Source organism: Morone saxatilis, unplaced genomic scaffold, assembly GCF_004916995.1.
Source record: "Morone saxatilis isolate NCDOM2014 unplaced genomic scaffold, NCSU_SB_2.0 Contig21, whole genome shotgun sequence".
NCBI classification, from domain to species: domain Eukaryota; kingdom Metazoa; phylum Chordata; class Actinopteri; family Moronidae; genus Morone; species Morone saxatilis.
The window spans coordinates 19697553-19715384 of NW_023339774.1; the positions used below are offsets into that span (position 1 = coordinate 19697553).

Below are 17832 nucleotides of genomic sequence, written 5' to 3' on the forward strand. Positions count from 1 at the left end.
CAATAATATTATCAGTATTATACCTAGAAGTATAAAATACAATTATTATATAAATAAAATAAAATATAACAACTATCATATAATCACTAGTTATATACTGGAACATATATCAATATATATTATATATATATATATATATATATATATATACATATAGGTCATGCATATTCTTCCTTAGTCACCTTTTCTCCGCAGTGACGTGGAAGCAAAATGCTGCTCTGACAGTCGCTGAAATAAGCATTGTTAAGACCTCGCAGAACAAACTTTCTCCAGCTCATTCACAATCTTTTTTCCTCTCTGAATTTGCACATTCTGTACTCTAGTTGAAACCAGTTACATTGTGTGCCTTGTTGGCCGTTTGCCTTCTCTGTGTCCGACAGCCAATCCAAACAGGCCAACAGTTCAGATCCCATCCAGTCTTGAAGCAGCAGCACATGCACACCTCCTGACAGACATTTTTCTCTTCTTTTTTATTTTTTGTAGCATTTTTTTTGCTGCTTTTTGTATCCAGGGACTGAAATGTTAAACTGATATATATCACACCTGTGTGTCCAATTGCAAGAATTATTATCCCACAGTCAGATGTACCATTATGGGTACATGCAGGCTTTTTGCAGATACAACCACATATTTGCTCAGAGGCATGGTCCCCTTTCTTGTATGTTGGAGTTTGTTCTTAGTGATTTTAAAGATTAACAACAGATTCTGCTTTGTCGTGGGCTGCAGAAATAACTCCCGCAGGAAAGCAGCTGGTTTAAAGTCTCATCCCACAGAGAAAGGAAGAAAACAACTCCCAGAAAACAAAAACAACCTCAGTCTTTTTTTAATGCATTGTACTCAAATTATTGTTTAAAACCCATTACCCTAAGTGGCTGTTTTGTTGAGCTTGCATAACTTCCCAAACATTTTTAGTTAAACTTTCTCTCTTCTCGTTCTAGGTCTTTTTTTCTTTACATACTTTATCTCTCACAGGCTCTGCTGCCGCCTACACAGAGCCTCGTCCACAACCTTAACCCCTTCTTTTGTCAACTTGACAATTTCTGTTCACTGTTTAAACTCAAGCTATGGCTGTACCCCCTCTTCTCGATAAACAGCCCTGACCCATGAGAGCCTAAATGAAGGTCAGAGGTCATGTTCCCTGGAATGTCACCCTATAGGATCAGTTTAGGTTCCTACTGGATGTTGTTCAACACTGTTAATTATATAAAAGGTCATAATATTTAATAATAATAGTAATATTTTCATGCAATGTAGGTCAGTTTGGTCAAGTCTGCATTCGTGCTACCACTTGGAATAGCTAACTTGTATGTTTCAACCATTTATCTATTACTTTAAGCTATTTATTTGAACTGTTCAATCATAACTTTAGCTATTTCAACCATGTATTAGTTATTTTAAGGTTTATCTGTTACGTTTCACTAACTATTTGAACTATTTATCCGTTTAGCTAATTATTTAAAGTTTATGCATTACTTTCAACTTAGCTTCTGGTTGCTAACTGCTGCTAGATCCAAGGTTTAGAGTTACAGCTTACTTAATATGTTGTTTAAAAGCAAATCTTAATTTCTGTTTTACCCCAGGGAAGTACTGCTGTTTGGGAATCTTTAGTCTGTGACCTTTTAAACAAATTTTGGCCTGATTATCAAACGTTTTATATTCATAAATAGAGAAACAAATAAGAGTTTAACAGCGTGGATGGCTGATATCATAGCAGGAGTTGTTTCAGAGGTTGTTTTACTTCTGTGAGCTTGTTGACTCCATTCATCGCTATTCCTGGGTAACCCAGTGAATCAGCCCTGTGTGCGGGCATCTGGTAAACATGTTCCTCTGCAACCCAGTTCCTGCCTAAACTGCCTGGGACCTTATCGTTTGGTATGCACCCCCCACCCCATCCCTCTGAGATAACATTCACACAAAGAACATATGGAATATAAATGTTGGCTGCAGACTTGCATGCAATTGAACAGATTTATGCCACTCCATTAAATATAATGAATGTCAAGTCGGGGGATTTATTTAGATTTAACTTGACTTTAACTCTTGCAACACGTAGCTGATGATAGCAGCAGAGATCAACAGGTCTCAGTGCTCCAGCTGGCGTCCCACTCCAGGTCACAGCAGCTGAGTTGGTACAAGGTCCACATTGATCTTTGTTAAGTGTCCCACTTACAGGCAGAATATTTGTTAAGTGGCTTCTCACTGCTGTCATTAGCGTTGTTTTCATCCACAGAAGCTCACTGTTTTTAGTAAACTGCCACTGTATTACATTACCCGCCCAGCACCAGACAGTTATTGTGCAGACATAGCTGAGTGGAGTATTTAGCTGATAAAGAGTTGACAGAGACCAAAACAGACCCAAAAGAAGAGTCAGTACTGACCTTACGTTCACCACGTCACATTTTGACTGCTAATATCGCTCTGTATGTGCTAACATGTTCCATCTATATCAACTTTAAAGGTAATATCAGTGTTGTGTTTAGCTTCTGCAGTCCTCAAGGGACTGAAAAATATATTAAAGTTTGATGCTTTTGTTGTAGAAGTGATCCAAATATGTATTCTTTACCAACTCAGCTGTAGTGGGGGGGAAATGAAGGATCTCATATTGGGCCAACACTTCATGCTGTGAATGAATGCCGTCTCAGGGCTGCAGATCCATATTTCAGTCATCTGACTTACATTTCAGTCTCCGGCCTTTAGATCTTTGATGTATTTCCCTGAGCTTGCATGCTGCAGCAATATGAGAGGGAAACTCCAAGGAGCCACACAGTGAAATTTTGCTGTTGTTACATAATATAGACTATAAAAACCCTGAGGCTAACTGCTGCAATGAAACAAAATAACATCCCCAGGTGTCTTTTGGGGTAAAAACCTTTTTTATTATATTTTATAAATTAAAACGAGATTTCTGGGGTTATTACAAAATGTTCTCCTCTTCAAATAGTTTGTGTGTGGTTGACAGTAAATTGGTGCTTTGGTATTTTCTCGTTCACACAGATCTACATTTATGTTTGTGCATCTGAGCGCTGGGTGTATTTTTGTTGTTGCTTATGTTTGTGCTTATTTCTGAATGTTTGCATTTAAATCTCAACCTTAAAATCACAGTATGGTGCCCCGTCCTGTATATTTAAGCCTTTATTAAAGGGTTAGTTCACCCAGTTCAGTCTCTGGAATTTCTGCTCTCAACCCAATGCAATGTAATTGTTCATTTATTCAAATGTCCTGTGTGTTTGTCTGTTAACTCTTTGTCTCAAAAGACAATGAAAGTAATTAAAAACCAGTTGGAAAACCCGATGGAAAGTCTGATAGGTAGCAGCTGTGGCTCAGGTGGTACAGCAGTCCCCTCCATTAATCATTAGATTGCCCACATTAAGTGCATGCTGTGTAGAAGGAAACTTTCCTACCGAATGGTGAAAGAGGGGCGTCGCATGGGGGGCGTAGCTTTTTACTTACAAACAGATCCATTCATCAAACTTTGTGCGTCCACCAGGGGACATAAACCCTTTATTATAGGCCAATAAAACATGGAGAACATACTGTACCAAAAGACTGGTACAGTAGAAGCAGGACAGCCTTATGGTATAGGAACAGTCATGATTGTATGAGCATCTTACATGACTGCGCGGGATGGGTTGTTACACAGAACCATCTGGGAAGTGATTGTTGAAAACTGTTTGGAAACAAATAATCAAATCTTTTCCTTTGAGAAAAACCTTTTGGTGTCGTTCTTTTTTTTGATGCTAGCAGCACCTATGCTAACCTCTATAGCCGCCAGTACTTCCTTAAAGGATGCTGATTATTATTTGGTACATTAAATAAAAAGATGTAGTTACATTACTAGTAGCGTACACCTAGTTTTCAACCCTTGGGAGCATTTCCACTTCAAGAACCAGAGCTAATTTGTTAGGAAAACACTTTAAGATTGTCGACTTTATTTTGTTAGCTGATTTTTAAATACCATCTCTGTTGGTTTTTAAGGTTTCTGGGCTCGGGAGGTTGGCAAGATGATTGGGTTCGATCACCCCACCATCCCGGTGCATCACCAGTACGTAGTGACGGCGACGGTACCGGAGGTGAAGGCTCTGAAGAAGGAGCTGGCTGTCATCAGGGACCTGGAGGGCTCTTACTACCTCCGTCAGGAAAGAGACGGCCTTCTGTTTGGCCCCTATGAACAGATGGAGAAGATGAAGCTACAGGACTCCTGGGTCAGAGAGGGCGTGCCACCAGGTCTGTCTGCCATAACATCTATTTGGTTTAATTAATATATCTTTGTCTGGTTTCACTCTTCTTGTAGGATACACATTATGTTTCTGTCCATCTTTGTGTGGCTGCTGCAGGTTTCGGCAAAGAGCTGTTTGAGTCGGATCTTGACAGGATCATGGAGCATGTTGAGATGGCCATGGACATGGTCCCCGTGCTAAAGAAAGCTGACATCATCAATATTGTGTCTGGACCAATCACATACACCCCTGACCTCCTGCCAATGGTCGGACCACACCAAGGAGCTCGTAACTACTGGACTGCCATCGGCTTTGGGTATGTGTGTATTTTCTACATTTGATCAGAGGGCAAGAGGGCTGATTTGTGACATTTAAAGCCTGGTTTTGTTTCCAGGTATGGAGTCATCCATGCTGGTGGTATCGGTAAGTTCCTGAGTGACTGGATCAGGAATGGAGAACCTCCGTACGACCTGATTGAATGCGACCCCAACCGCTACGGCAAATGGGCAGACGTGCCCTTCATGTGTGCCAAAGCTCGAGAATCCTACGGCTTCAACAATGTGGGTAAGAAGAACACAAGACGATTGCACATTCATTGGGCAAAACCATTTATTTTTTACCGTCTCTAACCTCTTTGGTGTCTTTTTCGCACTCTGCCGGCCTCTCCAGTTGGTTACCCCAAGGAGGAGCGTTTCGCCGGTCGACCGACCTCCCGGACAAGTGGCGTTTATGAGCTGCTGAAGGACAAAGCATCCATGGGCTTTCACGCTGGCTGGGAACAACCTCACTGGTTCTACAAATCTGGAGATGACGTTGGATACAAGTAAGACATCCAGTTAGCAGAGCTAGTCTGATGTATTACATTTAGGACTGTCCCCGATTTAAGATATTCCTAGCCGTATTTAAACAATTGGCCTCTTAAAATGCTAATGGGAACGCGTGGGCAATGATTTTGGAATCAGTCAGATCAAACACAAGGACTGAACATTTAGTTCATTTATTTCGACACAGTGTAAGTCTCGTTTTTCAAAACACGATAAAAAAAACTCCCAACTTCACAAAAACAAATACTCGTGGACTTAATGATCCCCAGAGTCGTAGTCCTGGTCGCAGCCGCTGTAAATCAGCCGGCCTCTGTTGGTCTTGGAGGCTGTGAGCCCCCTGCTGGATCTCCCACTTCCTACGGATTGTAGTGTTTAAAACCCCCCCCCCTCCTTCGAGCTCTCAGGGTCCGAGTAGCTAGTAGGACCGCCTAAAACTTACCTAGGAGGCCATCGGCTAGTACAGTTAGCCATTTATGCAACCGCTAACCGGACTTCTCTGTGTTAAGAGAAAAGGTCTGTGATGCAACAATCCTGATACTTTTGTCCCGCTAACAAAGTGCAGCTCTTGAACTGAGTTGTTTTTGTTTTTCTGCGACTATTCGACTGATGAAAAGTGTGTCGACTAAGACTCTTTACATCGACTGTCGGTTAGGTCGACTATTACAGGGCGACTTTGATTACATTAACATACATTCTTCATAAATCTCTTGTAATGTTGTTTAAATGGCGAGAAGCCAGAACATAACCATCTCAGACCTGAACAATAGTAGTCATCTTCTAGACGTAAACATATGTTTCCTCACTGTTGTTTAGGCTTTTGTTTCGTAACTGCTTTTTAATTTAATTGCTAACTGTTGTCGCAGTCATCTAATTAGCCTCACCACATCCACTTTCCTATTTTAAAGTATTCATGTACTGCATACCAATGTATAAAGAAAGACGCTCTGATAGTGTCTGGTGGAGATGCATGTTTTGTCAGAATAAATATTTGGGGACACAATATTCTTCAGTGAATATGGGAGGTATGCAGTAGAGCACAAACACATGTGATCCCTGACAGAAAAGTCCCTGCCAATCCTTTCATTTAGCGCAGAGACGAGCTCGCCACACATCACTTAACAGTTCGTCTAACTGTAAGCAGCAGCACAAGAGAGAACGTTTAGAGATACCACACTGAAAGAAACAGGACAGCTGCTAACGCTCAACAACACATGCAGATAACTGTCAATAACTGCACTGGACACAGTTTCACCATGTGCAGGATCTGGCTCAACTGAAATATGCACCATGACATTATTTAAAAACCACACTGTCATAGATTTCTTGAGATAATCCGGCGAGTGTTTGGAGCCTCGCCAAACGCCGCGAGTGTTGAATCCAGTTGGCCTTCTCAGTAGCTGCATACTTGGCTCGTAGCTTGTGACATGGAGGTTTCTTCTGCTACAAATATAAAAGCCGCAGTCATAATCTTGCTGTGCAGCTTTCTCTTTCCAACTTTTTGCCATATTGTACTTTTAGCCACATTATAGAGTGCTGCAAAGATGATGTATTTTTGTAGTCCATCCCAGAATTTCTCCACTGGATTGTGGATTACTGCAGAAAAATAACAACAAAGGTTTATGATACTCACATGTTTAACACCACTTTTATCCTTTTTGAAAAAGAACGCCATAAGTAAAAAGATTACGTCAGGCTGTAAACAAACTACACCATGGTCTTATAACGTCAACATCACCACTACTAAACTTCAAACTTGTAATTAAAATCTACAAGTTGTAACGTTAAAGTTAAAGGAAACACAACAAGGCTGTAAAGGCAGACTAGTGTGTAGAGAAGTCTCCTTGTTCATCGTAATGACGTTTCACCGACAACCTCTGTAGTCTCAGCTACTTGTTAGCAATCGCCTGTTTTAAGACACATAGAAGCTTCAAAATTCACAGGTGGTTTGTTTACTGATGTATTTTATGTCGTAGAACAAAAGCTTAAAATCTCTTAAGCTTGTTTTAAACACAGACCTTATTTTAGGCTTCTAATCAAAAAACACATTTGAGACTTTGAGGCGAGGGAAGTGGAAGTTTGTACAGACGTTCAAGGTGACCAGAGGATGAATCCTACTGACTTTAGTGATCGTCTGACCTTTCATCTAGCGCCACCATGAGGCTGACATTTCTGGTTTTGAGTGAAATGTCAAAAACTAGCTCATTAGATGGATTGCTATGAAATTTGGTACAGACGTTCGTATTCCTCTTTGAATTGTAAAAACTTTGGTGACCCTTTTAACTGTGTATCTACCTATCATTACGTCAACATTTTTAATACTTTATGACCAAATATTTGCAAAACTAATGACTAACTCATGTTAGTCTCAGCTGTACTTCGTGTTTAGAGCTAATTATCAAGCTAGTGAACGAGGTAAACGTTACACCTGCTTAACATCTGTATGTTAGCATTGTCATTGTGAATAGCTGACATTAGCATTTAGCTAATGCCTAAGTACGGCCTTACAGAGCTGTTAGCATGGATGCAATTAGTCACAACAAGTAATTGGTTATAATTCTGTCCTTCTGTTAGAACAATGTTCTACAATGTTTTGTATTATGTAACAAAGCCAATAAAAAAGGGGGCCAGTAAACAGTTGTGGAAGAAAAGTTGGTATTCATTAAACCAGCAGAGGTAGGTATAAAGCGATCATTGATTCTGTGCTGTGCTCAGGCCCAGTTTCCGACGCACCAACTGGTTCGGACCAGTTGGCCGAGAGTGCAAGCTGGTGATGGAGAAGGTGGGAGTGATCGACCTGACGCCTTTTGGCAAGTTCATAGTGAAGGGGAAGGACTCCCACAGGCTGCTGGACCGCCTGTTTGCTAACACCATGCCCAAGGTAGAACACATGTACACTTCATTAACATCAGTGGGAGTTGTTCTGTCTGCTGTAGCTGCAAATGTGGTGTGAAAAGTTAATAGTCCATCATAGAAATCCAGTGTGGACTCATGCATTACAGTACTGTTAGTATGAGTTTTAAAAGTAGTGCAGTACCTTGAATGTTTGTCTTAAACTCGTGGTTTCGACCTGTGTGTTTTCAGGTGGGTCTGACTAATATCAGCCACATGTTGACGCCCGCTGGGAGAGTCTTTGCTGAGGTCACCATCACCCAGCTGGCACCAGGAGAGTTCTTGCTCATCACAGGCTCGGGATCGGAGGGTCACGACCTCAGGTGAAGAACTGTTTGCACACATGCTCAATCTCACTCAAGTTAATCAGACAGGCAGTAGCTAACTTAAACTAAAACTCACTAGAGCAAGTGCAACATGAAGGTAAATGATCGTAATGGGCTGCTGCACTCGTAGTGATGAACCTACAGAGAATTATCACCTGAATCTGCAGATACCTTCCTCCTTACGCAGCTTTACGAGCCATTTTGGTTCACTGTCACCGCTCTCATAGTGTCGTTTTCAGGCGTAAGAGGCTGCTGTTTTCAGTGGAAAAAGCTTTTGAAAACCTGCTACCTGCTCTTCCAAACAGCAAACAGACAGTTAAAGACTAGCTGGTGAACACAGTGGAGCATTTAGCAGCTAAAAGAGACAGATGTTCCCCTAAGGAGTTGATGGAGACCAAGACCTGAGCTAAAAGAGAGTGAATATTGGACTGTAACTTAATTTTAAATTGTATGATTGTGCGTTTCTTGCCAAAATGTGAATGCACCTCAGGATAGATGATTTTATGATGATATTTTCTAACACAGTTGTTCATCTTTTGTACTGATGGTTCAACTGGAAGTATTTCATGTCCCTCCAAGCTACAGAAGTGATCCAGCTGTCTTAAAATTTCACTTCCTGTAGCAGGGGTGGCCAAAATACGACTCAAGAATTAATGGAATTTACTTTCAGTGCATCAAAATGTCATTTTCAGACAGAATTTGTGAACAAAATTATGGGTAGTTTGTCGGTTTTGATGCTGAATGTCTCAATTAACCAGGACCACATGCTTAAAGCTGCAGTATGACTGCACAATATGAAAACATAATTGAACCATATTGGAATTATTTTGACAGATATTATATATTTCCACTAAAATAAGTAGGAAAATCAAGATGATGTGACATTTTCATACATCTGGAGAGCAAGATTTGTGTCCCAGAGCATCAGACCTTCACCATTTTCGATTAATTGCGCAGCCCTAAACCGCACACACACATACAGAAGTAGACAAACATTTCAATATTCATTTTGCAGAGTACACAATGTGCACAGAGAAGCTCTCCGTCACTCACACCCTGTCCAGAGTCAAGTCTCAAGCTGTGCTGAATAAAAATCTCTAACAGTCTTTTTTATGCGGCAGAAACCTAAAACCTTCCAGCAGCTGTTAACACGACGCCCCTCCATCTGCTCCAATCGGGACCAGTATGTTAAAACATCCATCTCCATTCCCCTGACTATAATAAAACTCTCTACCTGAGGGAGGTGAGGATGATGTCATGTAGCGCTCTCTAGTGGCAAGGGATCCAAACTGCACGTGAAGAGTTCATGGAGGTCACAGCAGGCCTGTTAAACCCAGAACACGTGGCTGAGATGTGGCAGTGTGTGATAAAGAAATTAAAAGTCTTCTTCTTCCCTGCACTCTCTGTGGTTTTGATCTCAGGTGGATCGAGACAGAAGCTGCAGACGGTGGATACGACGTCGACATCAGCAACGTAACAGATGATATAGGCGTGCTGGGCATCGCGGGACCAAACTCCCGCAAGGTTCTTCAGAAACTGACGGATGAGGATTTGAGTGATGCTGGATTCAAATTCCTCCACTGCAAGTCCATCCAGCTGGCGGGAGTTCCTGTCCGGGCCATCAGGATCTCCTACACAGGTACTGCACGCTCTGTGAACTCACAAAAGGTTCTTATTAAAACAAATAAATATTCTACCAGTTGAAAGTAAATAAACTTTGTCTACACTTACACGGATAATATACAGATATATCGGCTGAACAACATGACGTCAGGCCTGTTGGCAAATAAAATGGCATTCACCAATAATGTTTCTCTGTTTTATCACATTCATTTTGTACCGTTGGTTGTTTCCTACTCAGATATTGAAGAAATAATCAGCACGGGAGCAAATTGCACCAAAAAAAACATTTTTGTAGCTTTCTTTGTTTCTCTGCCACAAATAGGAGAATACATAACAACAAAAAAACATCTATCGGACAAGTTGTTGCTTTAAACTTCGGCACAGACTTTCCCAATTGGTGCTTCCCTCATGCACACATAGTATAGCAACAATGATACAGTTTCATTGGTCTTGTTTCGTTGAGCTGGAGGCAAATTCACGTAAAGTGAAATCATCTAATTTCTGAAATCTAGAAAGAAATGTGTCAGAAATCTGAACAAACTGTGTGGTGATACTCTACGTGCACGTGTGTTTAGGTGAGCTCGGCTGGGAGTTGTACATCGACCAGAAGAACATGGCGGCTGTGTACAAGGCCATGATGGAAGCTGGAAAAGACGAAGGCATCGACAATTTCGGCACCTACGCGATGTCCTCGCTCAGACTGGAGAAGGGCTTCAGAGGCTGGGGAGCTGAGGTACACACACAGACGGAAATACCCTTATTTACTTTCTTGTAGAGAGTTAGATGAGATACCACCGTCATTTCTGTCAGATATAAGGCTATAGCCAGCAGAGGTCAGGTTTGCGTAGCGTGAAGACTGGAAGCAGGTGGAAACAGCTTGCCTTGCCATCTCTCATCCCAATCTGTGCATTTTGTTCATCAATATTTCTTTCGTTTAATCCATAAACCATGTCCTTCTTACATGTCTGTTTTTGTTTCAAATTAAACAAATTAGATATTACATCTTAATTAATCAGCTTTTATGGTGCTAGTAGGCAGATTTTGTTTCCTTTTGGACAGAGCCAGGCAGGCACCTTTCCAGACTTTTTAAACTGGGGTGGCACTAGTGGGGCACTAACTTATGTAGGGGGGGCCTTGAAGTATGTGTCTCAGCTTTCCAGTCATTCCCAATTTATTCAATTGCAACACTGTTTATGGACCCCTGCATGCAGAAATATTCAAGTACACTAAGCGAAAATAACACATTTATACCACATGCAAAAAAAACTGCATGAGATTAGCATAAAGTGTCTGTTAAGGGGAGACTTGTTGGTACACATCGAACCCATTTTCACAGGTTTTTCATTTTCATTTAGTTCAATTTTGGAGCGTTATTTAGTTAGTTAGGTCATCTAGTTTTATACAATATCATTATGTTCACTCTAGCTTCAAACCAGAGCCCACTACAGCCTCTGAAATACAGTGTGGAGCGGTAGTAGCTGTTTCCTCCTTTGGCAACTTGGCAACAAAGGAAATAATGTTGAACTGTTCCTGTGACTTTTGACTGACGAGATCAACTTGTCGATCTTCACAGATGAACTGTGACACCAACCCTCTGGAGGCTGGACTGGATTATTTCATCAAACTCAACAAAGTAACAATTATTTTGAACATAAATTAACTATTTATATCCAGGTTTTTATTATTTATTCCCTCTTGAACAAGTTTTCTTCTGTTTGTTCGTCCAGCCGGCGGACTTTATCGGTAAAGCCGCCCTTCAGGAGATCAAAGCCAAAGGCCTAAAGAGGAAGCTTTCCTACATCACCCTGGATACGGACGATATCGACCCCGAAGGCAACGAGACCGTCTGGCACAACGGAAAGGTTAGCAGCACCCTGACGTTAAACCCAGTGATCCAGTTATATTTGGTTATTTTTGTGGTTGGTTTCACTCAACCTGTGTTTCTCTTCAGGTGGTCGGCAACACGACATCCGGAGCCTACAGCTACAGCAGCCAGCAGAGCCTCGCGTTCGCCTACCTGCCTCTGGAGCTGTGCTCTGTGGGCCAGAAGGTGGAGGTTGAACTGCTCGGGAGGAAATACCCCGCCGAGGTCATCCAGGAGCCTTTAGTCCTCACCGAGCCCACACGGACCCGGCTGCAGAAGAAAGCAAAGGGCAAAGCATAAGAACAGACTGTCCGCGATCAGCTTCTCAACAGCTAATGAAGAACGATTTTACTGTGATACACGAGTCTTATATTGGGAGGGAAAGAACATGTGGTTTTTGTACTGATTTAAGGAAAAAGAGTAACATCACTTGACAACTTCCTCTTTCTGTATTGTGTCTTTAAGAAGAGGAAACAGATTCAGCATGTGAAAGTGTTTAGTGCTTCTTATGAATGTGTTTTTTTGAGCAACAGGGGAAGTTACCTGTCGCTGTTCTTACACCACAACGTCTTACAGTGTCGGAAGACTAATTGACTTTTTTGTAATTCCATGAATGGATGTTAATGTTTACGGGTCAACAGTTGAGCAGTTTGGGGGCGAAGATTTCGGCAGAAAGGGTCAAATGTAAAATGTCATAAGAGCACTTTGTGACGGACGTAACAAAGTGTATAAACACTAATAACCAAAACAAACTTGTACAAAGAGTTTTATAAATCTGTTCTTTTTCTTTTCTTTTTTTTTATAACTTATATGTAATTAAATTGGTGTACATTAATACCGTGATAATTAAAGCAATGCACTTACTGTCTTGTATTAGGTGTCTGTGTCTTTCTCTTTCGCTTCCAGTCTTCCTCGTTTTGATGATAAAATCCATGGAGCCAAGTTCTCACATTTAAATTGAATAAAATATCTAATACCTGGCTTGTATACTATATAAAGTATACATACACTATACAATACCTTTTTCTGAAGGTCATATTATAGAAATCAAAGAAAATATGATGATATACTATTTAATATATGCATAAAAGAACAATAACAATGTAGTAAAACTAATATATTGGCATAAGTTATAGTTAAATATTCAAAATTAGGGATGCAACTGACTCATATTTTATCATTGACTAATCTGTTTATTTTTTTCTTCATTTAAATTGGTTAAAAATATTGTTATTGTCTATAAATGTCATGAAATAGTGAAAACTGCCCATTGCAGCTTCCCAGAGACTGAATGATCAATTTAAAGTGACATAAAAGAAGCAGCAGATGTGAAAGCAAAGTTTATTTATTGTACTTATATGTATTATTCTGGGATTTAGAAAAGGTTTAACTTTGAATTGGTTGGTTGGTTAGATAAAGAAATAAAGATGAAAACGATTTTTTTTTTTAAATTGTATATCACTTAAGTTGAATGACACTCCAACTTTTGGCATTTATCATATTTATTTAAATTTATATAACTCGTTTGTTGTTGTTATATATTTATTTTAAGTTCTTGCCCATTTTTTGCTTATTACTTTATCTATTCCTAGTTATTCATTTGAATTTTTTAAAATATTTTTTATATAGATTTCCTTTTTAAATATTATTTTTATTTTATTTTATTTTATTTTATTTTATTTTATTTTATATTATTTTATCTTATATATTATATTATATTATATTTTTATGAGTTATTGTTATGTACAAAAAAAATAAATAAATAAAAAAAAACATTCACGTGATTGGCTGTTTTCCCAGTGATCTGATTGGCTGCTGCAGCTGAGGCAACGTTTTCAATTTTCAGCTCCCGGAAGTAACAGCTAGAGGCGGATTTAACTTCTAACAATAACTTAAGTGATGTTTGTTTTGACATTATTACAATGAAGACACGCAGTCAGAGAGAACCGGGTAGCTGAGCCTCACATCCGCAATGTCAGCTCCTCTGTTTCCGCCGTTAAACTCCACCTGACGGACTTCCTCGTTTACTCTCTTCCACTAACAAACCATGTCGGTGTGTTCGCTGCTCGTAGCCGTGCTGCTCGTCCGTTTCCCGGCGGGTTTATTGGCTCGGCAGCCTCACGTAGTCTTCATCCTGGCAGACGACTTCGGTTGGTTTGACATCGGCTACCACCGCTCCGAGATCCGGACTCCTCACCTGGACCAGCTGTCCGCCGGAGGAGTCCGCCTGGAGAACTACTATGTGCAGCCTCTGTGCACCCCGTCCAGGAACCAGCTGATGACCGGCAGGTACCAGGTGAGACCCGCATCCAGGTGAACTTATATACTATCTCTGTGTTTGGTTTGAAGTAACCAGAGAGGGTTTTTGTTTCATGCTTTTGTTTTAGCTGTTAGTCAGTAATCTCATTTTTAGAGATCTCCTTTTAGATAGATAGATAGATAGATAGATAGATAGATAGATAGATAGATAGATAGGGTCGTCATAGCAGCCAGGTACATTAAAATACAATAAAATAAAATACAACAATAGAATAAAATGCTTAGATAAAAAAGATAAATAGGTAGGTTTAGTAAGTGAACGATTTGTAGTTGCTTTTGTTAATGTTTTTTTTTTTTTTTTTTTTTAATTTGTTTCGCAGCAAACATTTCTGTTGGTGAAAATTGTATTTTTGTAAACTCTCTGTACTAATAATAACTGGGTATTTACCAAAACCTTCTGTTTATGTTGGCTTCCCTTTCTTTCCATTCGGGCTTGGGTGTAACATAAATGGGGGCTTGTCCGTCGTTATGATCCTTTAAAAGGGGATTCGTTCCATATATTCTAGAGTGGATTTTTTACTGAGTTTGTATGATGTTAACTGACATTTGTGTGCTTTATAGGCTAAAACAAGATGAAAAAAACCTCTATTGTTGAGTTCTCCCTCATCGGTAACCTGGAGCATTATTGTTAAACAAACCAATATAAAACCTTCCCAAATTATATATAATTGGTCATCTCATCTTCTGCGATGCGGGTATACTATCAGGTAACAGTCCCCTTGCCGTCGGCTTCAGCTGGTTTACCCTTAGAGGCGAGGGTGACCAGGTGATCTGCCAATATCATCATTATGTTGAGCTCTATATGGGGTACGTTTCTCCTACTCGGTGGAGGCTTGGGTCCCACGTGAAAGGTCGTACCGGGATGTTATTTTTGTGCGCGAGTGGTCGCTCGAGCTATGATCGTTGGGTTTTGTCCCACCGAAGTGTCTCTGACAAGCTGGGGTAATTTACGTACGTGGAGTTGATGTGGTAGGGCCAGTCTGGATATTACCGCCGGAGGGACAAGTCGTGGAACGGTACGAGCGGATGAGGGTTGGGCTGAACATGGTGCCTTTGTGCTTGGGTAGAGGGATTCGCGGAGTCATGAGAGCAGTCGGGTCTACTCGGTAGAGTTTTATGCGGGCGCGAAACCCAGAGGGCTGACTATCTGCGTGATGTGAGGCTTGTTCCTAACCGGGTTTGATCTCTTGCTTGAGACGGCGTAGGTGTATTGTTGTTTGTCGCTATTGATGGTAGTATTGTCGCTCAGCTGTAGCTTGCTGGGTTCGTGCGCGTTCTAACTGTAGTATGAGCTGGTTGGTTTCGGCCAAAACCCTCCTTATGCGCACTGTTAGTGTCTCCTCGGGGCTGAATGTGTGGAGAGGCGTTGCCGTGCAGCTGGCGCAGTCGCAATCCCAGTGGTGCCTGGTGATAGAAAACGCCCCATTACACGCTGCCCTGCTAGTTGGTCCTGTGCTCTTTTGTTCCTCAGCACTGAGCTTTCTAGAGACTCATTTTTTTTTTTTTATCTTTTACACTTCCCCACTTTATGGGTGATAGGTACATAATTTCCCCATCTACAATTAATTTTAGGATGAATTATATACGTAATTATGTGAAATAAGAACTAATTTTTATTCTGTTATAAATATAAAGCTGATTTATTATGAACAATAATCATATTTATTATTTCTAATTATTTTAAAAGGTATATATAATGATATACATATGTTGTCAATATATTTAAAATTCAAATATGATAATAGGTGAATAGTTTATAAGCTAAAATGGCAGGTAGGTGTCAATTACAAAAAGTACTAAATATTTGGTTATATGACTTTATGATGGAACCCCGAAACGTATGTATTAGTAGTAATAAGTATTTTTGGATGCAGACTTTTTATTATATGGTTATGCATTTAAGTTTAGTTGTATCGATGTAATTTTTGCTCTTAACCTATGTTGGTGTATACTATATAAAGGAATTTTTGAATAGTCTGGGCATGTTTTCTATATTTGTACTATACGTATATTTTGAAATGATCGTGCAATGGACTTTCCGGTATCTCTTTCAACGTTTTTCGTCGCTAGACTGTCTTTTCAGGAGATGGGAATGAATCTAAATTTGGGCCTTGGTTGAAAGTAGACGTTTATTTTTGACAATCTTATCACTTGGTCAACATCATGTCACACAGAGGCTTTCTGTTGTCCCTTTTTATCTTTTCTACTCATCTTTTGTTAGTTTTTCTTAACATATTCATATTTGGTGGCCTTTAATTGTTTTACTTTCTTGTCTTCTGGGAGCTGCAAATGGGCTGATGTTTTTCTATGTGTCTTGTTTTTGTCCTCCTGAGACATCCCACTCTGGTGCATTGTAGGACCCGCTAAGATATCTTTCTCTCTCTTCTGGTCCGCATCTTCATAATGTTGAGGAACCTACTTAGGGGTAATGACCGGTAATATGCGTCTGCTAATGATATTGATAGTGAGGGTCGGATGCTCGCGGTTCGCATATTGTTGATCTATTGTGTAATCGGTCAATGTGGCACTTGGGCTTGATGTACAAAGAAGGACTGCCTGCTTTCAGTCTCACTTAGCCGATTGCTTTATGACACGTATCATGTTGGTTATTGTTTTATTATAGTATAATATATTAATGTAACTTGTGTCTGTTATACTAGGTATTCTAGGATATTTCCTATATCTATTATTCTAATTTTTGAATTTGATCTCCTGTCTTCTGACTCTTGGTGATGACTTCCGCGTCAAACTTTGGCTTTGCTTCAGCTGTTCGTGGACATCATGGCGATATTCATTTAATTTTCCTCATATGGTTCGCGTGGCTATTGCTGCCAGTCGCTTGCTCGTTGATAACGTTGATCTTCTGTTTGTATTTCGTTTGGACTGCGGGAAAGGTCTGAAAGAGGGTTGGGGACATTGGCGCGTTCCAGGTAGGTCGTATTGTCCATTGGAGTGGCATTAGACTGGAGGCACGCAGGTCATGTTCTGGAAAACACGAGAACGTACTTAGGGCAACGCACCTATCCGGCCGTAAGGTGATTGCTGGTGATGGGATAAAACTATCGCGTCTCTCTTATTTTGTATGGTTTTAATGTATTACTATTATCTGGGGAGATATAAGAGTAACAATTCAGCATGCAAATCAGATATAATAAGTTTAAAAAAGGAAGAAATTACCGGAGAAGGGGGAGCTTTTAAATTTTTATGATAGCGAAGTTAATGTTTGGCTTATTGTGTTTCCTTTGTTACGTCAGTTTGGTGTGAAGTATTAAACAGCTTTTCTATCATATGACTAATACACTTTTTATATATGCTTGCCCTCACATCTTCAATATTCTGTCAGAGATTCTAATGTATAAATCAATTGTTATTCGATTTGCTCCTGTAAGTGAGAATCTCTGTTTCTGATTTCTTAGGCATCTAATTCTAACAGCAGTTTTTGATTGAAGTGTATGTGTACACTTGTTTCCGGTTCTGGTGAGACCTTTCTTGTTATCGGGTTACTATGGATAAAGGTTATCTATGTTTGTTCATACAGTATGTCGTGATATACTGGTTAGAGGTGAGACTATGCTAATCTTTCCTAAGAGCTAGCGTTTGTTTTATGTTTCTATAATGAGCATGGAGTCTGTTATCTGCGCCAGGTGGGGTTGTGTGATTAGTGTGGCTATGTTTTTATTCGTGGCCGTAGCTTATGTTCTCATTTCTGGTACATTCTTGGATAAGGCTTAGATAGAGGAGTATTGTTGTGTTGTTGGTAGTTGACTCCC

The 17832-nt window shown here is 40.2% G+C and overlaps 2 protein-coding genes across 2 annotated transcripts in view; both read left to right on the top strand.

Moving 5' to 3' along the window:
* dmgdh (dimethylglycine dehydrogenase) overlaps nucleotides 1-12616 on the top strand; it is a gene marked incomplete in the record, with an annotated part of 16268 nt that extends 3652 nt beyond the window's left edge. Inside the window, 11 exon segments of the mRNA XM_035668444.1 lie at nucleotides 3976-4224; nucleotides 4335-4533; nucleotides 4612-4781; nucleotides 4887-5040; nucleotides 7754-7919; nucleotides 8123-8253; nucleotides 9678-9895; nucleotides 10455-10612; nucleotides 11453-11512; nucleotides 11607-11741; nucleotides 11831-12616. Coding sequence (XP_035524337.1) covers nucleotides 3976-4224; nucleotides 4335-4533; nucleotides 4612-4781; nucleotides 4887-5040; nucleotides 7754-7919; nucleotides 8123-8253; nucleotides 9678-9895; nucleotides 10455-10612; nucleotides 11453-11512; nucleotides 11607-11741; nucleotides 11831-12043 — 1853 coding nt within the window.
* A 966-nt stretch (nucleotides 12617-13582) lies between these two features.
* Nucleotides 13583-17832, top strand: part of arsb (arylsulfatase B) — a 17561-nt gene continuing 13311 nt past the window's right edge. The window contains exons 1-2 of the mRNA XM_035668340.1: nucleotides 13583-14056; nucleotides 16396-16415. Of these exons, the coding sequence (XP_035524233.1) occupies nucleotides 13791-14056; nucleotides 16396-16415 (286 nt within the window). The 5' untranslated portion in view covers nucleotides 13583-13790. The remainder of the gene's footprint in view (nucleotides 14057-16395; nucleotides 16416-17832) is intronic.